The sequence below is a fragment of the Hyperoodon ampullatus genome, assembly GCF_949752795.1.
Source record: "Hyperoodon ampullatus genome assembly, chromosome: 5".
In the NCBI taxonomy this organism is placed as follows: Eukaryota; Metazoa; Chordata; class Mammalia; order Artiodactyla; family Ziphiidae; genus Hyperoodon; species Hyperoodon ampullatus.
The window spans coordinates 71,342,737-71,370,342 of NC_136918.1; the positions used below are offsets into that span (position 1 = coordinate 71,342,737).

At 39.4% G+C, this 27,606-nt stretch overlaps 1 protein-coding gene across 1 annotated transcript; it reads right to left on the reverse strand.

Annotated features, from left to right (window-relative positions):
- Window positions 1-437: 437 nt before the first annotated feature.
- TIPARP (TCDD inducible poly(ADP-ribose) polymerase) lies at window positions 438-27,389 on the reverse strand (the record flags this gene model as incomplete). The annotated part of the gene is made up of 6 exons (XM_079704798.1): window positions 27,329-27,389; window positions 23,560-24,516; window positions 8,586-8,754; window positions 6,770-6,930; window positions 1,572-1,850; window positions 438-885 (listed from the first exon to the last, which is right to left on the reverse strand). The coding sequence occupies exons 2-6, from the start codon at window positions 24,474-24,476 to the stop codon at window positions 438-440; spliced, it is 1,974 nt and encodes a 657-aa protein (XP_079560924.1). The 5' UTR covers window positions 24,477-24,516; window positions 27,329-27,389.
- Between the last annotated feature and the right edge of the window lie 217 nt (window positions 27,390-27,606).

Sequence of the window (27,606 nt, forward strand, 5' to 3'; positions counted from 1 at the left end):
CTAATTCCAGTCAGTTTTAATCTTTGTAAATAAATAGAATCCTCACTTTGTTCACAGCCTCCATTTCATTTGGCCCAACTTCTACCAGGCTTAAGCCACATGTAATTAGTTAGGCTGTTCAGTTTCTTTATAAAAAATGCTTCTAATAACACTGCTGCCTATATGTACAGGTGTGAACGAAAAGAGTATGCAATCTGTAGTCTTTTCCACACTGAGTACACTAACAACAATTAGTAAATAATTAAAGAATAAGTGGTCATTTTAAAACTTGTGTTTTTCTTTAAAAAAAAATTCCACTTTCTGGCAACTTAAAAAAAATGGGTCTTAAAAGTGCCCTATTAATGTCAATGCTGTTCCCCACTCTGGCCCACCCATCCAAAACCTGCTACAAATGCTGGATTGAGTTTATACAAATAATTTATCAGTACCAAGATTTTTCAAATGGAAACAGTGTTACTGACTTCTTCATACTGGATAACAAAATAAGGGTAACTCTGGTCATCATTGAAGATGACAAAAATCTGAGGCTCAAAGAAATTATCCACACAAGAGTCATACAGGTCACTGGTGACACTTCCGGGATTCACGGGAGGGGGCCTTCTCATGCCATGGCTGCCCATCGTGTATCTGCCAGTTAGCACTTTAGCCAGAAACATGAAATGGACTCCTTTGGAGGACTTCTTAGAAAAGTTATGCGAGTAGCTTGCCTTCTTTGCAAAATAACTGCCTTGTCCAAACATTGTAGCATGCTTTCCACAGACTCGAGGGTCAAAGTTGTGCTTGCAGATTCCATCTACCACATCCTGGGATGTTCCATGAAATAAATGTCTCTCATTTATTATTCTGTCACGGCCAAACATTTTCCTGTTCATATACTCCTTTTTCCTAAGGCAAAGAGTGGACAGGGAATTCAGAAAAATGAAGGTATAGATCAGTTTAATAGGCATGATGTAGTCATAAACTTCTTCTTATGGTTTCAATGGGGAGGAAATGTTAAAGTAGCTACCAAGGGCAAAATGTCATCAAAGATCATACTAAAAGTTTAAACTTACCTTTTCCACTGCAGACAAGAAAAGCCCTTTCCCTTTTTCTCCATCAACCATTTGTTCACTTGCTCTCTCTTCCATTTCAAATCTAGTTCTCACATCTTCTCAGGGTGACTTCCTTACCTAATTCCACCAACCTGAGAGTCTCTTACTTCTGAGGTTCCTCAAATCTACATGTATCCCCTCTGAATTACACTAATTTCTTGCTGACTTGAGAGGCAGCATAGTAAAGTGATTAAGAACAAGGCCTCTGGTGCTAGACTGCCTGGGTTCAAATTCCAGCACCCGTATCATATTAGCTGTATGACCTGTGGCAAGTTACCAAACTTTTCTGTGACTCAGTTTCCTTTCTGTAAAATGCAGATCGTAATAATCTTTCTTGTGGGTCTCTTATGAGAATTATATGTGAGTTAATATATGAACAAATACAACATTAAGTTATATGAAAGTCTCTACTATTATGTTCTGCATTTGTCATTAGCTACATCAAGAAAAGCTCTGGAACTTTTCATACTGCTGACTCACCTTTTATATTTCTCCCAAAGAAACTGGTTTTGGACTCTCAGTATTTGCAAAATTCTATATTTAAACTCAGGCACAGTCTTATGAAAAAGATTATAAATGATTCGGTAACTTTTGTCCTCTGCAGAAACAGGCACTTGGATGAAGTCCTGAGATGGATGCATATACACCCAAGTTTCAGGGTAAAAGTTTGCTGAGGTGACCCCATCTGGGCAGATGATTTGTGATGATGAGGTTGCTTCAAGAGGCGGAGGTGCCTGTGCGGGAACACCACCAAGTGTCCTAGAAGGGGGAGGGAGAACGTCAGTGTGAAACCTCCGCAGTAAGGTGCTCTACGTCACAACATCCATCGCACACACGGTGCTCCACAGCAGGATCTAATAGTATAATTGGAAGAGCTTCAATGCTTGTTTAAAAAAAACAACATAGAAAATGCTATCGACTAAAGAAAAAAAAACCCTTAGAGCTAACACTGCCTGTATAGAGATAACCTATCATTAGCTTCCCCTGGCCTCCTCCTTGTGGAGAAAACTCTGGAATGTACTGCTGCAAGGCAAGCAAGCAAGTGCCAATTTATAAATATCTTTACCTTCTGAATCCTGGATTCCTCTTTTGCCTATATAGTTATGCTTCGTTTCAAGGGAGGAACAATTTATATACGTTCCTCAAACTTTGCTGTACTAAGCACAAAACGTGTCATTGCTAGAGGCTGTGTACATGGGGAAGCATAGTGAGTGGAGGCAAAGTGAAGCAGGGCAAGAGGGAGCTTACAGGGAGATGACAGAAAATATTAAAAATAAAAAGCTTATACTTTGGTTTTTGTATAAAAACAAATCATGGAGTAGGCATTGAAAGTTGGCATTTGCTTCAGTTTTAAACATCACATATAACACCAAAACCATCAATACAATTCAAATGTTATAGCTTTAGATGTGCTTAAGATGGAGCTAATTACTTTAAGCCCTAGACACTAGAATATCCTTGAACCTTAAATTCAGGTCTGTTACTCTGAAGGATGAGTTTAAACAAGCAGTTACTTATTCCTGCCTCATTAAATGATTTAAATCATTTTTCTTAGCCATTTTCAAAACAGAGCAAAAGGGAAGCAGCAGAGAGAAAGATAATCCTGACCCTGAGACCCAGATTCAGGGCTGGGGTACTACTGCACTCATCAGCATACAGTGGTCACGGGGAAGCCCTAAGTCTGCCAAATGGATTAGGAAACTGAAATTTTCAAAAGAGCTTTGGGACACAGAGGTTACAACAATAGATGAACATGCATCTAATCTCCAGGAGGATATTAACCAACAGCCACCTTACACTAAGCACATACTGTGGACCAAGCACTTCACACCCAGTGTCACTACTTGTCATAATCCCACAATGGCTTGATTATCCCCACTTTTCAAATCAAGAAACTGCCAGCACAGCTAGTAAAGAACAGAGACAGGATATGAACCCAGGCCTATCTAGTTTCTAAGCACATACTCCTTCCATTTCCATATATTTCACAATTCACATGTACATATATTTTCTTCTTGTCTTCTTTATCTTTAAACAAGGCTTGAAAATGATGGATGGATACCAGGATTGCAGTTCAGGTCTGCCTGATTCCCACTACCATTGTCACTACCCCACAGCCTTTTGACCTTTACGAGATGGCTTGCTAGAAAGGTACAACCTGCCTCCTCTACACCCCCCACCTCCTTCAAGTAGCTGTGCCTATGATTAATGTGCCTCAAAGTCCCTTTGTTAGACAGAGACAGAGTTCTGGGTGGATCCAGGGCTTGCAGAATCCGACAGGTGCTTTTAAGTTCAGGAGCAGATCTAAAGGGGTGCTGTTTTCCCCAACCTTCGTGACAGAGGGCACAACAGTTCTTATCTTCTGGAGCATTTTCACAAAGCCCTGACAGATTCCTCCAGAGCCTTCCTTCACTGGTACATTTTTTTGAAGAGAGGCCCCTACTGCTTTAATCAGACTCTGATAGGTCTGTAACTCCTTCAAAAGCCATCACCATTCTCGAGGAATGGCAGGAAACACAGGCTATAAGCTCCTTATTTTTAGCTGTTCCCTCTGTCCCTGCTCTGCAAAGAGTGTAAGTCCTAACTCGCCAGTTTTCCCAGTATTGTTAGGAGTTGAAGTTACCAACAGAGGTTTCTGGATTGAAGGAGAAAGGTAAGATTCTCCCAACCACTCTGCCCAAAATAGGTTTTAGGCTGTCACAGCCATACTGAAAACGTGGCACTGACAACAGAAGAGACCGTTCCATTTCCTTCTGCTAGCACTCCTGCCTAGAAATCAGTTTCACAAAATGAAAGCTTCAAATGTCTCCTTTCCTTTTTCAGGGGACTGGGGGATCTATTATTTCCTTACACATGCTTGAAGATGAGCCTGTGTAAATAAATCCCATCTATCCTAAGACATTAAATCAGATTTTATGTATTTGGTTAAGCATCCATTCTTACCCATGGATGCTTACTTTTAATAAGCCAACATCTTAATTGGGCTAAAACATAAAAATGTATATAGATTCTGTCTGATGGAACTCTACACTCTGGTTACCATGGGTTAAAAATACATATTTTAAGCACAGTTACAAATGTAGCTTTATTTTCCAAGAATGCTGAGTTTGTATTCAGCTCATGGGTATTCCAATGACATACTGTGAGCTTCCCACACCGTAACCAGCCTTCTTTAGAGAGGCAAAGTCAAAGGCTACGGCACTTGTACTCAAGGGCCTCTGAAGAACAAATTTTCCTAATCCAAGGTCACCTTTTATCACTCTCCTTCCCTCCCCTGGCCGTTCTGAAAGACGTTTCCTAACCTAACTTCAGTGATGAAGTAAAAATTAATTTTATCCTTTTTGGGGAGGAGTCAAAGAAATCTTCTCAGGCCTTCTCATGACCATGAGGTGATTGCACAGGGCAGATGTCCTTCCAGCTGAAATGGACTTCCAAACCTCTAAATCTGCTATTTGTGTGCTTATGCAGCCTTAGCTCAAGTATTCTAAGAATATTAAAGAATAAGATCCTTTTTATCAGCCCTATTAAAAATCAGCAAGCACATGGAAAAAAATTTTAACTATGAGGAATGTTAGCTAAACTTGATTGTGGTAGCCATTTTACAACATATACTTATATTAAGTCATTACGCTGTACATTTTCAACTTATACAGTGTTTTATGTCAATTATATGTCAATAAAACTGGAAGGGGAAAAAAAGCAGGGAAACCCTCGTTTAAAAGGAGCCAAGCTTCTGCCGTAATTCATGAACTAAGCCCTCGCCTCACCCTCCACCTCCCTACTCCAGCATTCCCAATTCTTAGGCATCTCTGATTCCCTGATAATTGTGGCCTTTTTGACACCTATGTTTTTCTTTGACCCTTTGTGTTTGCTAACACTTAAAAACAAAATTTTCTTCCTGTCTAAGATCACAGTCTCTCTAGAAATCTACTTCTGAAATCTGCTTTTTGGAATTAGTCTCCCACCTCTTTCTGCCCTCTAGGCCAGCCCCAGACTCTAGGGCAGACAGGAACTGAAGGCTGCATTTACCCATTCCACCCTGGTGAACTTGGTGCTTCTCTGCTCTTTTCCTCTTGAAATGTCTGCACTATCTCTTTGACTTGCTAAGCTACTACTTTATACCTGATGATCACCGTTCCAGATAAGAAGACTAAACTAGGAAATTTTAAAAAGAAAAGAGAGTGACTTTCTTTGTTCTCTTGTAAGCCTATGTTATAAATAGGAAGGCCATATCTGTGGCATTAATTCTACTACTGCTCATATTATTTTTACAGTTCATACTTTTACAAAACAAGCCTAAGTTTAAGAAAAGGTGGGGGGAAGAGGGTATTCCATAATTACTTAGGATGGAAACAAATCAATTTTCACTATTCTGTAAAACTCCCCCAACAATGCAGCACTTGAATGAGCATTCTTCCTCTCTCACAGAAGCTGCATCTCGCTTGATTGGCTCAGCATGCCAAGCTGCCGGTCTCACTAATGAGTTCTACTGTCTCACTAGGAGGACAATATGTTCCTAACTACTGGACGCTGACACTATCTCCAGCTGTGCTAGTGAAATGGCATTTTTATTAGTTTCTAATAATAATTAAAAAAACCCTTAACTTGAACTAAGAAGAAAGCACGTATCTACCTCAAGTCAATATATATATTTCTAAAATCTGCCTTATTAACAAATTGTTTTTGGGTACCTAGCATTTCAGGGATTTTTGTTTATATTTTGTTTTTAATGTTCCCTTTGCAATCTCAGAATTAGAATCATTAACACTCTGCCATAATGATCTGGGAAAAACACACTTTGGGCTTGGAATAAAAAACTACTAATAAGAATATAAAAGAAGATTTTTACCTCAAAGATCAGCAGAATAGACCAACCAATATTACCCTAGACTTCCCCAGTTCATAAAACCAAGTAAACCTAGTAGCATTTTAAAAATCAAGCTCTAAATATGGTGTATCTGACTGGAGTAGATAATGATTTCCCTAGAGATACTACCTTTCAGACATGGCCTTGCTAATGATAATGTGCCCCAGCTTTTGGGACCTATGGAGATGTGCCAGTGGGCTCTCTAGAGAGGGAAAAGAAAAATGGCACTTGGGAAAATGGAAGGAGAGCTCACCTATAATTCAGAAGGATGAGTTCAGTCTCGACCTAAAAGTATGACAGGTAATTTTAGTGAGTATTATAGGAAGATGGGGCTTACTGAGCAAATGAGAATGCAAATTATTTGAAAAGGTGAATTCTTCCCATGCAAATTCACTCAAGGAAGAAGAATGGAGAACACCACCTTGAGGGACTCTCTCTCTACTTGCCAAGGCAGTTTACCTGGGCTGGGAAATAGTCCCATAACATGGAAGGGTATCTCAATCTTCCATGAAGGAGGCAAATGCAAACTCTGCCTTATTCCAGATACTGTATAAGTACTTTTAGCTGTGGAAAAATGTTAACTCTGCTTCTCAGTTCAAAAAATCCAATAGGATACTCACTCTTTTAGTGTTGGGTTAATTGCAGCTTATCTGAACTATATTTTTTGAAGAATTAACTCTAAAGAATAACTCAGAATTTTATATTCTAGAGGTAATAATCAAGTTAGTCTTTTACAGTCTTTTTCTCTTTGGCATTAAGTGTACATTTACATAAATGGAAGTAAAGATGAGACTTTCTGCTGGACACTTACTGTAAATATGGAAGCAGTATAAAACAGGAACGGAAGAGGGGTCTCCTCTTTATTTCTCTCCTGAAGAATGAGTTGTGAAGAATGTAGTGGTTGTTCCACATCATAAATCGGACCTCTTTCAAACCCCGAGAGTTGGCTTCTTCAATCAATCGAATAACAGACTATGGAGTAGAAAACAGAAGGTAAAGAAAAAAAAAAGCAAGTTAAAAAAGTAATAAATGGTATATAGTCACTATAAAATATGAAAAATGTTAATGTAACTAAAGGTAAAAATAGTTAACTTTGCTATTAACATCAGAAGTGTTTCAATAAAGTACAGTGAGTCAAATTACCTCCTGTTACACGTAGGAATTTTATTTTCTTTAAAGATGCAGAATAGAAAAATGCTTCCTGTTCAGAACATGGATTTCCACCTTATGAAACATGTGAAGGATTAGTCTATTCTATTTTGAGGCTTTAAGAATGTCCTGGAGATTTTTTTTTTTATATTTCTTAAGGGAGTTTCAGAACAGGATTAAAGATGGTAATATATACAGTTCAAATAAACCAATTAAGTTCCAAACCCAAGAAGCCTCTCTGAGGAAAAACACAGGGACAGTCCAACTATTCTGAGGATACATTTTAAACAGCCTCTTATTCTCTTTGAAAGGTATTAGATCCCAGTGACTACTTAAGAGACAGAAATTTTAACTCAATATTGTGTTTTACACTAATTAACATACTAGGTCATTTTCTTCTGCTATTGCCTTAAAAGAAAACCTAAGGTAGATAAGTCAATTCTCCCTTTTTGTAATACTGGAAATAAACTTAATCAAATTGAAGAAGTCAGATCTTTGGAATGTGAAATTAATCTTTAAGTCCATTTCAGGGCATTTAAATGTGACTCAGAATTCTCATTCACAGACAAAATAAACCACCATCATTTTAAAACCTCACTTTGTGATGCATGAGCTATTCTTACCATCTCAGACTAAGGATGCATGAGCACATGTGATAGAATTTTAAATGACTGATTTGCCTGACCCAGTTCAGTAAACGTTTTCAAGTACTTCTTCCAGGAGCTTAAGGGTGATTGTTTCCCCCTAGACTTCTAAACTGCTAATAGTGTAACACATGATCCAACCACCAGGAGCCAGATATAGCCAAAAGTTACACCAGTGCTCATCTCATTAAAATTACTCCAAAGGCGGCACTGAGTCTGAGTACTTACCAAGTATTAAATACTTGGCTCCTATAGTATAAGATACTGGGAAGGGCTTCCCTGGTGGCACAGTGGTTGAGAATCTGCCTGCTAATGCAGGGGACACGGGTTCGAGCCCTGGTCTGGGAGGATCCCACATGCCACGGAGCAACTAGGCCCGTGAGCCACAAGTACTAAGCCTGCGTGCGTGTCTGGAGCCTGTGCTCCACAACAAGAGAGGCCGCAATAGTGAGAGGCCCGAGCACCGCGATGAAGAGTAGCCCCCGCTTGCCACAACTAGAGATAGCCCTCGCACAGAAATGAAGACCCAACACAGCAAAAATAAATAAATTAATTAATAAACTCCTACCCCCAACATCTTAAAAAAAAAAAAAAAAAAGAAGGATACTGGGAAAAGCATTTTCTCTCTGATAATAGTGGTATTCTATTTATGGGTTACAGATTAATAGAAAAAAATATATTTTCAGAAAAATCAAGAGAGAAAAGCGTTATGCATATCAACAAGACTCAATTTTACATCCATAAGTTCTTTGATCTGCGGTTCTGTCTAGTCATCGTTGAAAAGGAACAGTGAAAGACAAAAACGCACTTTTGGGAAAAAGAACCTGTAAATACCTCAGGATACTCTCTCCATCCAAAGTGGTCCCTACAGAAGAATTTCCAGACTGTGTGGTAAATAGAGTTGACATTGCTAGAGGGTGGTGTGGCCAGCCTTCGTAGTTGGTCAAATTCAGTTGTTTCATACACATTCATGGAATTCAAATCTGCCCAAAATTCTTGTCCTCTAAAAAGACCCAAGAAAAAAATGAACTGTTAATAAATAATGGAAATATCTAAACATCTCATGTGACATTACAAATATCTAGTATAGCATACTGTAGAATTTTCAAAGCTTGTCTTGTCTGGAGTAAAAGGACATCATTGCTGTTTTTTTCCCCATTTCGTATATGCCTTAAGACCAAAACGTGCAAGCCATGGAGTAGGGATTGATTATCCCATAACATCACTGGCCTAAACCAATCAACACAGTCCCACCCTCCCTACCACAGTGGGATGAGCCAAACCTGGTCTCAACCAATCAGGGAGTCAGCTCTAGGATGAAGCTGACACAGAAAGCAGACAGAGAAACGAACTTCTCTTTTTCAAGAGGCATCAGTTTTCGTAAGTCAACATAGGAATACACAATATTGTCTGATGAGAGACAGGAAAAATAAAATGACCCCAAATGAGGCAAATATTGCTAATCTACCCAACATCAACATTGTCCTTTATCCTGTGGGTAGAAAAAAGAGTTGACGAAACATGAGAAAAAATAGTTTGGATTATTGTAAAGTTCAGCTATGAGAATAGTTTCGTCATTCTGTTATCTGGTCTGCTGCTGCTTAATAAGCACTCTACGTGTGTGTGTGTGTGTCCTGCTATATAAATCAGAATCACTTAAAAAATTAATTTATAAAGGGTGGTCTAAAAAACGTGTGTTCCTTTTTTAATGGAACTTCATCTAGTGTTTGAAACATCTGAACCATTAATGGCAAAATGTTCATTTTATTTTTCTTTCTTCATGTATATTTCAAAATTTCCCTAAGAAAACATAAAATAATAACATCACAGATATAAGCAGAGTGACTAAGCTTCCAAATACATTCTTTCAACCACAGATTTCTAAATGACTATAACACACATCCAAATACTCCAGATCCAGTGGCACTCAAAACTGGCTCAGGTGAAATCCAGGTGTTTGGACAGATATTCCCAATAATTAACATATTTCCTTTCAGTAAATCAGGATTTTGAAAAAGGTATTAATTTTCATCTATGGGTTTTGTTGGTTAGTGTGACGCTCCAGACTGCTCTTGGAACATTTGTTTCAAGGACTGTTAATAGGTATTCTGGGCAAAAAGCATTCTGTGGTCAAAAGTTTGAAAAACTGGGCTTCCCTGGTGGCGCAGTGGTTGAGAGTCCGCCTGCCGATGCAGGGGATGCGGGTTCGTGCCCCGGTCTGGGAGTGTCCCACATGCCGCGGAGCGGCTGGGCCCGTGAGCCATGGCCGCTGGGCCTGCGCGTCCAGAGCCTGTGCTTCGCAGCGGGAGAGGCCACGGCAGTGAGAGGCCCGTGTACAGCACAAAAAAACAAACAAAAAAAAAAAAAAAAAAAAAAAAAAAAAAGTTTGAAAAACTTGGTTACACAAAGTTAAACAATTTACTTACTGCAGCCACTCCTCAGTCCCTTTAATATGCTAAGGTAGATATTGAAGTACCATGATGAGGGCTAGAAGGTACTCTTCTAAGAAGAGTAGAAGAGTAGAAGTACCTCTTCTAAGAAGGTACTCTTCTAGAAGAGCAGCCATTATGTTAATAACATACATTATAATATAAACAGCCAATGCTTTTTGCTATTAAAGTATCAGATTTTATTCTGGACATCTCTCTAGCAATTTCTGTTTACTCCTGTATTATTAAGACTTCATAGATAATGATTTGCATGAGAAAGACATCTAAAACTGCAGCTTTTGCTACATTCTCTGTGTACTTCAGTCCTTTGGGCATTATGAAATTTTTATGACAAATCCTAATTTACTACAATCAACTGTTCTGTGGATTGATGTATCAAAGTACTGTTTCAGCTCTATTTGATTTTCAATATGCTTTAGTAGACTTGACAGAGACAAAACAACAAATCTGAAAAACATCTTTTTATAAGATTAATTTTACCACCTGCTCTCCCTTAAACAGGGAATCCTTAAAAAATCCAAAGCCGGGACTTCCCTGGTGGTGCAGTGGTTAAGAATCCGCCTGCCAATGCAGGGGACAGGGGTTCGAGCCCTGGTCCGGGAAGATCCGACAGCCGTGAAGCAACTAAGCCCGTGCACCACAACTACTGAAGCCCGCGCGCCTAGAGCCTGTGCTCCGCAACAAGAGAAGACACCGCAGTGAGAAGCCCGCGCACTACAAAGAAAAGTAGCCCCCGCTCGCCGGGACTAGAGAAAGCCTGTGTGCAGCAACAAAGACCCAATGCAGCCAAAAAAACAAAAACCAAAGCCAAGAGTTTTTATTCTCCTCAATTTGCATCAGTGTAAAATTCATGCAACACGAATGCCAAATGTTCAACATCTACCACTCTTATCAAGCCATTGTTTCATGTTACCAGAAAGCAGTTATGAGTCGTGTGTGTGGAAATGGTGATGGTGGGCTGTAAGGCAATACACAAATAATTAAGCAGATGTAGTCCCTGGCTTCCAGGGCTTCAAGAGGGAAATAACTAACAAAATCTAAAACCAAAGAAGCAGTACATTTGCCTATTTAAACTCATCGGTGGCAAGTACACTCTGGGAATGAGAGGACAAAGAATGAGAGGACAAAGAATAGAATGAGAGGACGAAGAATAGAATAATGCAGCATTATGGGAGAGGAGATGGCTACTCCTCCAGGAATGGATAAAGGTCAGGAAAAGTAAGAGGCTTTCCAGTATCAATCCAAGATAGCTTTCTGTAAGAGAAAGAATTTTAGGAATAGTTTAATAGGAAATAATTACCAGTAAGTGAAGGTTGTGTGGAAGAACAAGAAAAAAAAGAGTTCTTCCAGCATTTTGCTTGAAGGGTAGGGACAGGGAAGGACAGGAACAGAGAGATGGAAAAGGAAACCTAAACAAGGGTACATAAGAGATGAGAAAATGTGAACAGGATATATAACAGACACTGTGAGAGATGTCGGGCCATGAGCTAATAAGGCGGTAAGTCCAGGGTCTCAGAGCCTTAAATAAAGGTTGGAATTTAGAGTATTGAGCAGATTGTGGTAAAAGGTCAAAGTAGTAAATACAAGATGTGTAAAAACTGAGCAACAGAAACAGTGCTAGAGATGGGGGTGGAGGTGGGGAGGATAGGGCTTCGTAAAGGCAAGATGCAATCATCCTGGCAGATGAGAACCCTATCTGACTTAATGGTAGCCCTACTGAGGGATGGCCAGAAAAGAGTGAGTATGGGAGATAGCCACTGCGCAGTAGGATTTAGATTTCGTTAAATGTATCATGTGGCTACAATCAATCAATCTGGACTCACCCAAAATATAACCTTATCATGATGAATTTTAAAAAACAGAGGTTTCCCTGGTGGCGCAGTGGTTGAGAGTCCACCTGCTGATGCAGGGGACACGGGGTCATGCCCCGGCCTGGGAGGATCCCGCGTGCTGCGGAGCGGCTGGGCCCGTGAGCCATGGCCGCTGAGCCTGCGCGTCCGGAGCCTGTGCTCCGCAACGGGAGAGGCCACAACAGTGGGAGGCCCGCGTACCACAAAAAAAATTTTTAAAAAATATTGTGAACAGATTGCTGATTTTTGCTTTGATGGGAAGAATGAACATGAACTGCTGAAATATTAACAATTCTGTGTCCACATGCTTCACCAACAAACATACCACCACATATACCAATACAAGAATCCAGATACAAAACTAATTAAAAATTCTGAAAAGGACACCCATTCTCATAACTTAGATGCTTTCTAACAGTGGTTTTCTTCCTACTTAACAAATACCTTGACATACCAACATTTCCAACATATATTATCAACACATAGAGCATCAACACCCACACTAAGTCAGAAAGTCTGCCCCACACACCATCATTTCTATGTATATTTCAGATACTAAAAAGTAAAAAGGGCCTGCGATATAAATAATAGAGCCGTAATGAAAACCAAAACTATTAAAGAACAGTTGCTGAATGAAACAGAAATTAGTCAGGACATGATCTCTTCGCTGGATAAATAGTTCTTGGGACCATGCATTTGGGAGCTCAGGAGAGTGTAACCGTTTTAGGCAATTTCTCTATAAATTGTTTGAAACCAAGAAAGAAATGTGACAATTGAAAACAAACGAAAGTAATCTTAAGTAGACACACTGATTAGGCACTGGACTACATGTTAGGATAAGAAGATGAAAAAGGCAAAATACCCAAAAGTCAGTGGGGAGAGAGAGAGACAAGCAAACCCTGTGGCACAATGTGAAATGTGGCACAAAGGTGGTCTGGAACAATCCAGAGGCAGAGGGCCTAACTCTGCTGGGAAGGTGGTCACGCAAGGTGGTCAAGGAAGGTGTCCCAGAATGGATGAAATGGGAGCCAAGTTTGGCCAGCCACCAGGCAGACAATGAGAGGCAGGACACCACATGCAGAGTGACTGACATGTGTAGAAGCCAACCAAGTGAGGCACAAGAGACCCAGAGTGAGCAGCACATGCAGTTCATGTGGGAGGTCAGGGTGTATGTGTGTGTGAGTGGGATGATACGAGGTAAGACTGGACTGGATAGGCTGGCTGGGGCCAGATAATGAAGAGCTTTGTATGCTAGGTTAAGAAGTTAGGACTTGATTCTGTGGGCAGCAGGAATCACTGGTGGGTTTCAAAAAGGGTCAGGCTTGCCTTTTTATAAACATCACTCCAACAGTAGTGTTATGGAGGACTGATTTGTTTATTTTTGGTAAAGGAAGGTGGGGGAAGGGTGGAGACAGGCCCTTATTTGCTAAATATTTATTAGCATGTTTATTATTAATATTTATTATTCTATGCTTAGCCACCTATAGCTACTAGAACTGCATATAAGGCAAATGATGGTGGAGAACTCAGGAGGTAACAGTGAGGATGATTTGAGTGTATTTAAGAGTTAGACTCCAACTGCACGGAGGGGCTGAAGGGAATAGAAAGGGTCCAGGATGTCTCCCATGTTTCTGAGCTGGATGACTGGATAATGGTGCCATTAAATGAAACAGGAGTCACAGGAGACAGACTACATTTAAGTGGGAAGATGATGCAAATAAGATATAGAACTCAGACTTTAGCAAAGGTCAATTAAGTATAAAGTTTTCTGGACGCTACTCTGTACAGTTTTAACCAGGTGGGTTAGACGTCGGAACCTTGGCTTCCTGCCTATAAAAGTTAACTGGTTTCTACAAGGATAAACCTGTGACCTCAAACTAATCAACACCCACCCTCATCAGCTGGATTAATCAGACACAATTATTTATTACTATGATGTAAAGTGAAAACGTCTCCCCAAACTAAGGGTCATAATGATAGAAGGATAAAGATCAAATGCAATATGGAGAGTATTTAGGCTCTTCTGCTACAGACTTGAGACAGGCATGACAGATGGGTATGTTTGCTGCTGCTAAAGAAATTTCACAGGCGCACGAAATATAGCTGGCTTTTGATACCTGGCTTTGATGTTTCCAGGAACTCATTTAGCAATGTTGGAATATCTGGCAGCTTATAGATCCCTTCAAATATGTTACAAGGTGATGAGAATCAAAGTCATGGCATATATAATACCAACATACTTTGTGACAGCAGTGTAGTTATTAAACTTCAAAGGACTATGTACTCTTTCTGCTTTAGAAGCATAGTAACTGTCATTTATTCTGTTACTAATTAAGACTTTTGCTAACACTGACTCGAATAAATAGTGCAAAGCTATTTGGGGAGGCAATAAAAATTATCTATAAAATTATCTATCTTTGTATGTTGCCTATATACAAAGCAGTATCTTTCAATATGTACCAGAGGTTAAAATTCTCTACTTAACTTCTACACTATGACATTGGGCCCTGGTAACAACTGGATTTTCCCCTTTGTATCCAGAAGTAGTTGTAGACACAGACATACCTACAAATCAAAATTGGGAGTTCTTTTTTTTTAAATTATTTTGCATATGGCCCTCAGTACTTATGAGCAGACTAAGAGTCAAATGTTGACTCAAAATTAAACCTGCCCACCTCTAAGGAGACCCTGACCTATTCAAGGCAGGATTGCTGAGATTTAGATCACTCCATAAAACAATTAACATTAAACCTGGTTCATGGATTCACCTCAAAAGATTTTTGGGTAGGCAAAAATATTCCATACTTTTAAGAGTCAATGAGTTTCTGGGGATCAACTTTCTTAGGGCAAACTTCTGGCTGTGTGTGCTGCTCTCTTGGTCCCTCCTAGGACATCTTTGAAACAGGTGAATGAGAAGGCAGTAAGTTAATGAGTGGATGCTGTGTGGAACCACATTTATTTGTAAACCCCATGTTTGATTTACAAATTGTCAGACATATAATCTGTGGTATTAAAGTGATTCTAGAAGTGAACACAGTGAAATAAAAACAAGAGGATAAGAAATAGGAGAAAAAAGGCAGCCAGGTAGGCTTTCTAAATGAAAGGATACTTGTTTTTAAGCTTTTACTATTCTATATTCTCCAAAAGCATGTGGGGGACTAAACAAATACGTGTAACAGTTTATTCTCAAAAAATTTTGTACTAAGACACGGCCATCTGAGTACACCTGTTTCCTAAACCCCTAAATATATCATACATTGAAGTCCCCTCTACCCCATGCAACCACTTAAAGCAAATTACAATAGCCACCTGAGGAAGAGAACCTACTAAAACACTTACGTTGGGCTTTTTTTTTTTTTTATTACAAAACTATCAGTTCAAAGCAAAGAATGCAAAAGAACTTTTTAATACAATGTGGATAAGCCTAAAATCTTTCATAAATAAAAATTATGCTTATGAGATCAGAAGATCTCACTGCTATCTATTTATGGAGGCACAGGCTTAAATTTTGCACACTGAAGACATCAAAAATGTCATACAGCCTTAACTTTTATCCCAGTTCAGTCACATGTCCTGAGACTCCTAGAAGGTAACTTAAGTGAGACATACTTCTCAACCATGGCCTGAAAAGGAAGTGAAACAACTTCTACAAGAACAGCTGGGATAGAAAGCACACAACAGATTAAAAAGAAATGTATCATGCTTTATACTACCTTAAATTATGCAGTTATTGCTTTTTATGAAGATGAGTAAATATTCCCTTTAAGTGAAATATTTTTAAAACTGAGAGGTTTCTGCAGTTATTGCTTTTTATGAAGGTAAGTAAATATCCCCTTTAAGTGAAATATTTTTAAAACTGAGAGGTTTCTATCAAGAAAGGAGGTTACTTGTCTCAAAGTAGACAATAAAAAACGTCTGCTGTGTTCTCAGCTGAGTAGTTAAATTTTGTGTATATGAAACTTGATGTTTAAAGTGGGCTGAAATATATTTACTTATAAAACTTTTCTACATAATTATAAAATCAGTTACATGCAAATGCTAAAATTTCTTAAAAATAACTGTTTTCAAATAACTTCAATTTGGAACTCATTTGCACATAAATGAAATACTAATTATAAATAATTATCATAAAATATATCCCCTAATAACCCCTAGTAAGATACAATCTATTAGCTTATTTCTGAATTGACTTTTAAAATTATAAACAAATCCTTTTTATTTAAAATTTTGCCTTGTCTTTTTCCCCAATTAGTACAGATAAACTAATTGATAAGTGACCAAATTAAAAATATTCTCATTGATGGCTTATCATGAGAACCCAGATATAAGAGGCTCTTAGCATGAGAGACTTAAATGTATACAAACTATATAAAGAATTTATCACTGTCTGAGAGTTTTTAAAGCAAATTTCCGAAAGAAAAATAAAGACTTCCTACAGAAAACATATTAAGAGAATTTTTTTTATTGTCTAGGTTTTGTAAACTATGACCACAAAATCTTTCAAAAGGGTCTTAAGTCAGTAACTTTTCCTAGGGGAGAGAGATTCTACAAAGCCAAGTTTCTCTTTCAATTTTATCAATTAGTTAAGACAGTCTAAATTAATTTTTAGTAACAAATTAATTGTATCAACAGAAGACTTTACACAAAGTTTTTGATGTGTGGCAGCATTTCTGACGATCCGAACATCAGAAGGCAAGCAAGCAAAGTTCCTCCTGTTTCACATACTCTACCCCCCCATTCAATGATGTCTTTCTTTTATTACCTTGGAAGGCAAACCTGGTATTTCTCCTGTGCTTATTTTTATTCTCACAATGCCTGGAAATGAAAGAGCGAAGCCAGGTGACAGTCAGAAACCAAAGACCAACCGCAGCAGGAAATTACTTAAAGTATTTTGTGCCATTTGCCCTCCCCATGCCCAGATCAGCTGCAGGAGCTTTGAAGATCACAGGGTGCAGGCAAGATTCTGAAAGCACATGTACTACACTGCAAGCAAAGTTCACCCTGGGACCCCTACCCCTGCCATTCTTCCCTGACTATTCAGTGCTGGTAAAAACCTAGAGCAAAGAAAGTCACACAAACTCTATGGCTATATATCAAATGAGAGGGACAGTTTAAGAATCTCTTAATCCAAAAAGGAAACAAAAAATTAATGTAATGAAGAGAAATTCCTGTAAATGTGGCTTAAACTAAACATTTTCCAATCATTATGAGAGGTGCTAAGTTTCAACATAAGACTATTCACAAATCCTTCCTTAAGCTCAGAAGCAATAGCACCAAAACAAAGGATATCTATTTGCATAAGGTATACAAATTTCCTGATCTCTTTCTCAGATAACTTAGTCACGAGGGATTCTAATACACTCCTTACACAAGATTTTGTGGCACACATACTCACAAATCACTGGTTTCTGTAGAATGTGAAAAGAAACACTTGCTCTAGCATTCCCACTCTCATACATGCTTATCCTTGCATTGTGATGACCATGCAAAGGTTCTTTACTGGTCAAGTGGGTGTTACCAGTAAGTAAACATCAATAGCAGAGAAAGATGGAGGAGACAGACACCTTTTGCGGTGTGGTCATGGCAAATAGGAATGCTCAGTTAACTCCCTTCTATGCTTGTCTTAGCAACAGCGACTGGACAGGTCAGCGAGGAAAATTGGAATTTTCATAATCAGAAGTTTATTAATATAAGCAACTTCTAAAATTTGAGTACCTGATCACAGAATTAGTCATATTTATTTAGAACAAGACTGCAATACATCTTTTGCACAAATCAAATATATATCAAACTACCAAGCTAAGTAAGTGGAATTTATTTTTACGTAAAATCCTTTATTTTCAAAGATTTCAAAATTTATTTCAGAACCTATCCCTTGTAATTTAAAATCCCCCTATTAACAAGGAATTCATCTACATTAGAAATTTGAGGCTTTCAGTTAATGTGTTGGGGACTGGGCTGGATTATGTTTAACACTTACAGGAATTTTAAATAGAGGCGAGTCTGTGCAGTATGATCCCTGGTCCCTAGAAAGCACTGCCATAAATACAAAAATAATATTTGGTTTTGTTAAGGGAGTTCCTTCATATTTAAAAACGTGGCTTGTTTGCTCCTAGAAATGAACTTTAATTAGAAATATTTTATTCTTTTGTACAGTTTCTGTTTATGGTGTTGCAAAGTACAGTTCACCTCAAGGGCTTAAGCTATTACCTAACAATTTCAAGCCCAGAATGAAACACAAAATGGCTCAATTCTCAGCACTCTGGTATCTTCCACAGATACAAATATCATTCATATTCACTTCCTTTTAGCTTAAGACTCTCAGACTTACTTAAAAGAGAAACTATACTGCTTTTACAAAGGGAGTTTCTTGCAAAACTTACCAGTGTCCAATTTGAACCAGCCTTACAGAAAGTTGTTCCAGAATAATCAAGAATCATCTTGTAACTCAAAAGTACTTAAGCTTTCCTTCCACAAAAAGGCAACTACAACTCACAAACAGGATACTGGTAATTATCAAAGGTTGATGACCTAGGTTAAGAGGATCTCAGGTCCTATTTTAAATGTGATCAAAATTATTACCATCAGACAAAGGATGCAGAATCTGGTGGTCTCAAATCAGGGGATGAGATATAAGAGGCCATAGGAAAACAGTCACCATCTCAAATGGCTGGATTTTAGTAGAATTCCATAAGTAGTCAAGGTTTGTAAGGGCTACATACTGCTTTACACCCTTTAGAAATAGCCCCCCAAACCCAATATGAAACTAAGGATCACTAAGATCAAAGATGCGCCCAGATGGAATTTATGAATTTACCTTTGTTTTACAGTAGAATGCAAATCTAGAATCTAGAAATTCTAGTGTAACAATGGAAGTAGTTTTACAGGAACACAGTAATCATTCGAAAGTTGCATTTTTGCATGTTCACATATGCAGAATGAAGTTTTAAACGTTGAATGGAGTTATTATTTTTTTCTGTTTACTTACAATAAAAAGTAAAAGCTTTAGAGTCAACTCAACGAGAAAATGTATAATGAATGTATCACGCAATTATTTTTAGGAACTGTGAGATAACCTTGTACGTTATTTCCTCCAACTGTCTGATTTAAAAGTTACACATCTTTGCAAGCTTCATTTTCATTACCATGAATATATCAGGAACAGACTGACCCCAACCTGAAGCCAGGTGACAGCTGCTTCAAAAAGTCTAATCTGCTTAGAAAGGGAATAAATGAATGATTGCTATTGATTCCCATGACAGCTCTACACAGACCCATTAACTTCCCTGGATTAGTATAGACAGAAGCCAATTAGTTTTATTTCATATGTAAATAGCATCATAAAGAGGTACAGAAAATAATTCACTGGATTGCTCTCTCCTAAAGCACAAGGCACATATTTTGAAAGTCACTTCAAACACAGTTCTTGCTTATGGAGCTCTTGCTTTCTCTTAGGCAGGAATTTTTTAAATAAATTCAAACTCATCCAGCTGTGTATATTCAAGAAATACCAGAAAGTCACAAGGCATAGTAAGTTTCAGCTGTTCTCCTCTCTCCAGTATTATCAATAACACATAATGAGTTAGTTCATACATCATCACAGCTGTGCAGGCCAGAGTTAACTTGGCTAATTTAACTATTCCAGTAGAGTTCAGTCAGGAGCTTGCTCTACTTTAGATAATCCACTCTGCAAGTCATATAGAAAAGAACAGCATATGCTCTTTATTATCACTAATATGCAATTCTGCTTGTCTTCTTTCACAGAGTTCCTGTGAAGTCTTCGAATGGTATTGTCCCTTGGACAGTTTTTAAAAAAAAAAAAACTTCTAAGAGCCACCAGCAATCAAAATCACTCAAAACTAATTAGCTAAGGCTATGACAACACTCTAGGCTTAAGCTATAAAATTTAAACTCCTTTTTTATCAATAAGCTTTAATTCTAAAGAGGAGAAAAGAACACTGTCTTCTGAGAAAAATTAACCATGGAGTCAAGAGTTTGCAACTCTCTTCTTCATCCTCCCCCCTTTGCAGGAAATTCAGAATTAGAAATAATCACTGGTCATATTTTCACTGTAGGTGAAATTACCTACAAAATAAGGTCAGCACAGTGCCTCTTCCTTATGGGTGATAATAACTAGAAGACTATTCTGGCACACTTTAAAATGAATGTAATGTGAAAACCAATGGTGATCGCAGTTGCTAAAGGGAGAATTGCACATCCTCCACAATTTCAATTATCCACAACAGTATTCCACACAGCTACCGAGACCCTTTTAAAACTGCTTAGTCCTGCCATTTAATATCATTTTCTACTAAGGATGAGTGCCTAAACTGTCAGAGACTATGTTTTCTTAATGGAAAACACAACATTCGATGTTGTTTTCTTAACTGCTTATCTGGAATTTGGAAATTCTCCAAAGCCCATCCCGTGTGCAAAACCCTTAGCATCTAAATATGGGGAGTTCATACATACAACTACTTTCCAGTTGATTTTGCAGATGTACAAAAGGAATGAGAAAGCGAAGTGGAATGGTATAATTTGGGGTGAAGGCAAAATTGGAAAAGAGTAATTAAAATAATTTCATTATAATGAACCAAGCAGGCACTTTTATTAAAATCCCGTTTTTACACGTGTTTTTAGTATCCAAGCATCTTGACTAAAGAGTTGGAAGGCACCTGTGAACTTATCTAGCTCAACTTTCCTTCCATTCACTCTCGAGAATAAAATGAACACTGCATATCTAATTTGGATTAAGTTAGATGTTAAATCCATTTGCAAAAACCAAAGAATTTTATCTACACAGTTTGAAACTATGAACTTTTGTCTCTGCTAGAGACTAAGAACTATGAACTTTCCCCAAGTTCCACACAATGAACTATTATGGGTATAGTATATAATAATGATTTACCAAGTCATATAAACTGCTGAAAACAAGTGGGATAAACAACTGCCATTCATTATTCCTGAATCTAAAGACTGGTTCGACTTGGGCATATACACAGCTGAACACACACTTCCTGGTTATGTGCAATCTGCACAGATAGACCAGCTTTACAGGCCTGACCACAGAGATTAATAGCTTTAGCCAAATAATGTGGTAACCATGTGAACCTGGGCTGCTCCAGCTTGTTTGTGAATCTCTCAGCAAGGCTCAACATGCCGTTATCTGCATCTTGTTGCCAGGAAACACAACATCGCTTTGGAATACAAGGAAAACCAGGTTGCAATAAGTACAGGTCAACTTCCCAAAAGCCTAATTTTTGACATTTAGCTATCTACAATCTTATAACATTTCTTACTGTAGTCCACAGAGAACTTCACTTTACTAGTAATTAACTTAACTGTTAATACTTTTTGCCATTTTTATCAGGGCAGGACCACTTATAATAATTCACTCATACTTCTCCTCTCAAGTGTCAAATAAACATTAATTTACTTCCTTAAAACTGATCTGGAAATCAAGCACTCACTGCAACTACTTTATAACTGATCCAACAATGAATGCGTATGGGCTTTTATCTGTGTCTATTCTTCAGCAAAGAAATTTTACCAAAGGATAAAATACTCAGTGTGCTGCTATCCTAAGAGTTCCTGGATTTTCTGGGAATCAAAATACCTGTCTTGCCTTGCTCAAGGTAACAGAACGTAATGTGCTGGACAATAATCCTGCTTGTTTCTTCCTGAGCAATTCAAACAGATAGAAACTTAATGTACCAAGATGCTGAAGTGCTTAGCAGACTGGAAATTTGCTTTATAAGAGTGAAGTGGGAGGCCACTGTTCTGCACAGTTTTGCAATCTGGAGATGGAAGGATTAGAGTGGCTTTGAGAGTATATAAAATTAATTACCCTTGACATACCAATCAGAATTGCTAGCTCATGGGCAACAGAGATTTTGGACAATACCTTATTAAAAAGATTTTTAAGACAAAATGGAAAACATTTTTCTCTCTTCCAATGCTGGCTAAAAAAAATAAGTCAGAAGTACTTAGCTTTGTTACAGGATCTGAGAATTTTGCTACCCAAGCAAGACAGAATCTTGAGTGCATTTACATTATCAAGAGAATGCATTTATGATCAGGAAAACTACATTTTTGATATAAGCTTTACTTTTATCCGAAGAGGTCTTCTACATAATAACGCCTTTAAACTTGGGCTTTATATTGTTTCTCATCTTGTTCCATATGTCACTTTTGAAACACAAGACGCAATATTCCAGTCTCATGGTAATTAAGTTGCTAAAAAGACACATAGATCTGTGTACTATACAACTGAAATATTCAAAGAAAACCACCTAGCTAATACTAAATGGGAGCAAGAGAAGTTAAACAAAGACCAGGTTACTGTAATGCCAACAACGCTCTGGCACTGTTAGAACACGGAAGGTTAACGTCAAAACTAATAGAATTAGACAACATGAAAATGGTTCACTGCCACCATTTGCCTTCTAACTCTCCAGACACTTGGGTAGTGTAACCTGACTTATCTGTGAACAAAGATGACTCTCCACAAAGTTTTTCTCCCGAACTTCTGGGTTAGGATAGTCAGCCTACTATTTTAAGTCCCTTTATACTACAGGGGAAACAACTTAGGAATATAAAGATCAATGCTTATTATACAGCCATTTTTGCACTAGCAACTTTACATGTGGCAAGTATTATTTTCTCCACTTTCAAGTTCATTAAAGAAGAACTGAGATGTGGAAATTTCAGTTCCCTATCAGTGAATAATGCTTGGACATCCATAAAAGAACCAAATTATTTATATACATGTCTTGCCTACAAAAACATAAGAATAACTTTTTTTTATGTAAATGACAAACAAATATGTCCATTAACATAAATTTTCCCTTCACTCAATGTTATAAGACTCTTTCAGGTTTAAAAAAATACCGAGCTGTGGAACAATTTATTTTATCTGTAAGATAAACAGAATAATAAAATTAATGGTAAAAAGTTTTAAGGAAACTAAAAAAGAGATTTAACATGTTTGGGCATGATTCAGAAGTTTGGGAGGTACTTCGGAATCATTCACAGAAAAATTGTTTGGACCATTCAAAATGTAAAGAGGGCCACAAAAATCTCCAAATAATACTATTTTCCTTTAAAAAATAGGAACTACTCAATATACAAAACTTTAAAATTAGATAAATTAGGCATTCGTAATTTATAAGATTCTCCATGGATTTTCTTTCAAAAGCAAGCTCTCCTATATGATTAAAATAGTATTTGATTCACAACACTCAAAGTATATGCAACTTCTCAGTCACACACATATTGCACAGAGTGACATCTGAATTGTTCAAATCATAAAACCTTCATTGTCTGGTTAGATAAATAGCCTGCATTCAACTGCCATGAAAAATCAGGATAGCATACAGCCAAAAGAATAACAGTAGAAAAAAAAAATAAAACCTGTTAGGTTACTACTGAAAGAAACCACCCTACTAAAGCCTCTTTACCTTCTCTATAGGATTTAACGATAGCTTTAAAGTAGTTATAAATACATACCCATACTTCATTCTCATTCTATCATTCTCTGGGTTACAGTAAAATCTTTCCAAGTGCTCCTGGGAATCATTGGATACACTCTGCCACTTCTGAGTAGTTGTCCTCTTGATCTGCCAATGATACGGCAAGACCGTGTGGTGCTTCAAACAATCCCTGCCATAAATACAAGTGCCTTGCAAAAAGTCCATGCAAATTTCAATTCCGTTTTCTTGGTGAGTGTGGTACTGTAGCTGGTTCACCAGCTCAAACACAAGGTCAAGGGAGGCCTCTTCACTTTTGTCCTGAAACAGCTCGGTACTCAACTTATCACTGGTATCCAAAATGTACTGGATTGTAAAACTGTTGTCTTGGAAAACCCCTGGAACGTAATCCATGACTTTGTCTATGCAGTCAGGACTAACAGGAACATCACTTGAAACTGGGTGCAAAAGGTCAGCCTGGAAGTGCCCTGCTGTAGATTCTGCCACTGTCCCACTGATGGTTTCTGGTGGAAAGCTATGATCCTGGATTGGAGCCACCTGTTCAGGATCATCAGTGGTAGGATGGGCTTCTGGTATCTGGCCCCCAACATTTGTTCCATCAGGAATCAGGACAGACATATTGTCTTCTGCTGGTGGACACGATGGATTGATTTCCAAAGGTTTTTTCACCATAGGTTCATGTAAGCTGCTCTCTTCTGCACTCTGATTTCTAGATCTAAAAACCCCATCAAGTGAGCCAGATTCTAACAAAGTATTTAATATTGGTCTCAAAGACCTCAGGGTTCCGGCTCCCAATCTCTTCTGATCCTTTTTCTTAAAACAAGTCTTCAATGGAGTGATCTTCTCAGAGAGTCTCATTTGGCATGAAAAGTCATCAGGAGGAGAGGGAGGCTGCACTACACAGTCTGGCTCAGGTTCGGTGGTTTCCATTTCCATGATGTGGATTAGCTCCAATTGCTCCTCAGTCTAAAAAATCCTACCAGGAAAGGAAAGAATATCATTTACAAGCTGACAACAACCGAACCCTATTCATTCATCAATGTGTTTTGTTCTAGTCTCTAAGTCCCTGAAATCATTCCGCTTATACTGTATTTTACCTTTACAGGTCAGTTTTAAATTTTACTGAGAAATCAAGGCTCCAAAGCAGCCAAGGTTATTCAAAAGCCCACAACAGGTAAAGGTGAAAGAGAGACAGTATCTTCCAATAGGCTCTTGACATTTATTTGTGGATTTAATATACGATTTGTAATTCTGCTGGGGTATGAATTTTTACAGTAAGTCTAGGATGGGGTGGAGGGTGAGGGGTAGAAATAAGTGCATCTAATGACAGTGGGGAAACCACATCTCTACTGCTTTGTGGTTCTCTTCACAGTTGTTTATGTATTGCCTATCTCATGAGGTGACAAAAACTATTTCTTTGTTAAAAAAAAAAGTTTGTCAAACGCAGGAAAAACTGCAAAGTTAACTGTGAGTGAATTTGGGGTGTGAGGATATACTCAGGAAACAGGGGCTTTCAATCGAAATATTATATGGGAGAAAGCCTACTGAAGCATTTCTAGATTCAGAAAGTTCCAATATATTCCCCAAGGATGTTAAGGGTCTACTTTTGCAATCCCCAAACATTACCACTACTGGAGGAAGAATATCAGGGCTTGTTAGTAACATAAGCTACATCAGCAACAACCACTGCACACTGTTTTAGAAACCAAACACAACTTCCTAATACAGAAAGGGGCCTCCTTCTCTTCAGAAAACTTACATATATGCATTTTTTCAAAAAGACAAATGAAGGCATAGAAAAAAAAAACCCACCAAATTTCAGATCCCTAATGAACTACACTCAGTGACTAAAAAAGTGCTTTCTTCAAAGAATCAGACCCCTTGAAAGAAACTGGAACTTAAAGTAAAAAGCAAAGAAAACTTTGCAAAATGATGAATGGTGTCTCCTCCACAATCTAGCATTCATTAACTAATTCTGAAAATATTTACTGAGTATTGTGCCAGGTGGTAAAGGGGTGGTGATGAGCAATTAATCTTCTCCCTTGTCCAACAGACTGAAAGAAATCTTTGATGCAAGGGCTCATGACTTCATCAAGTATGCATCCCAGGTACCCAGTACAGTGCCTGGCACAATGCACATAGTGGGTGCTCCACAATATTTTTTTGCTGAATTACTGAAGAAAAAGCACCTATTAAATGCCTAGTTCTGTGAGGCTTTATGGGTCAACAATAGCAACAAAATGATAAAATTGAGTACCCAGAAAAATGAATATTAAAGAACTAATTGGAAGGATTCATAAATGTACATGTGTAAAAAGTGCATAATGATCAAACTCAAAAAAGTTAAAAACACAGTATATAACAAGGTTTTAATGCACACAGTAAGTACAAAAGAAAAGGTAGAAAAAGGAGAGTTCAATGTGAGCTGGCATTGTTAGGGAAAGCTTCATGAAGAAGGAGGGACTTGACATAAGACATAAATCAACTGGAAAGCAGCCAAACCAGGCGTTATTATTCATCATTTGGTGCTCTTGCCTCAAGGCACAATTGGCACAGATTGTGGTATTCCCTCTTCACCACACCAAACCGGCCTGTGCCTTCCCCCACGCACACACACACACACCACTCCTATCACACCCAATCAAGGCAAAACAGACGAAACCCAGTTCATTTATACGGGTGCATACACACACGCCACAACTTTTCCTATTTCTGCCCTCTGTCAACCTCAGAAATAAAACCGAGAAAGGGGCAGAGAACTGGAGGAGTGGCTGGAGTGGGGAAGTCACTAGAACCTAGTTCCTCAATTAGTTTGCATAACAGAAAAATAAAGATTGGAAGGACACCTTCCTCCAGTCCCCGCTGTAGGCGACCTACCGCTCCACCCTTCACCTCGTGATGCCCCCGGTTCTCGGGCACTCCCGACTCCTCGCACCATCCGGGGAAACTGCCCGCTCCAAACTCAGCACTCCGGCCGGGCGTAGCGCAACGCTCGGGTCCGAGCGACGCCTCCTGCCGGCCGCGGTAGTTTGCTCAGCTCGGCCCCCCCGGGCCGCACCAACTCCGCGCAGCGCGGCCCATCCCGTGTGTTCCCGAGCATCCTGCCCCCGCCTGCCCTCACACCCCCGGGCCAGCCTCCTCCCACCCAACAAGAGACTCCCGCCCTGGCTGCCCTCCCTTCCAGAAGCCACTCACGGCGCCTTCCACAGTTAATTTCTTTCTCTCCTCGACCGACCTTACCGCGAAGATCGTCCTGCGAGGCTCGGAGGCTCGACCCGAGAAGAGCTGGGGAAACGCGGCGGGCGCTTCTCGGGCCGGCGGTGAGGAAGGCGACGACTTCAAAGTTAAACTGAAAACAGCTTTCAAACTTCTGGGCTGCAGCCGGAACACGGGTCCGCCAGAAGACTCCTCTCAGCGGCCGTGCCCTCCCCCTCGATCTGCGCCCCAGAGCGCGCAGGGTCTGCCCAGCGGGGGCAACCACACAGACGCACCCCCGAGTCTCCCCGACCCAGTGGGAATGGGGAGACGCCGGCGACCCCAGACTAAACCTTTCAGCGAATTACTCCAATTTATACACCTGCCAGAGGCCCGAAGTGACTAAGAAGTGTAAACCAATGCCGTCCTGATATTGACGGGATCCCAGTGAATTCAGTAAAAAAAGGCACAGTCTAAACATCCCTCACCCCAGATCCGTGAAAGCCGGCAGCGAGGCCGGCGACCCCTTCCGCGCCCGCCTTCCCAGCGAGGGTCCCTCTTCGGCCCCTCAGAGCCCACCCGGAGCCCTTTACCTGAACGGGCAGCCTGAGAAAACGGACCACAGGAGCCGAGTCGCGGTGCTGCCGGCTTACACTGTTCACGCCGCGGGGGGAGGGGGTTTGGGGGGTGGGCGTGGGGGACGGGCTCGGGCGTCTAGGGGTCGCAGGCCGGAGACGCGGCGAGCGGCGCTCGGGCCATTCCGCCGCCGGGAGCGCAGAAAGCCGCGACTGCACTCCCGACCCGGCTCCCTCGCCTGTCACCTCGAGCTCTGCTTTAAAGTGGCTTCCGGTCGCCTCCTCTCGGCAGCCCC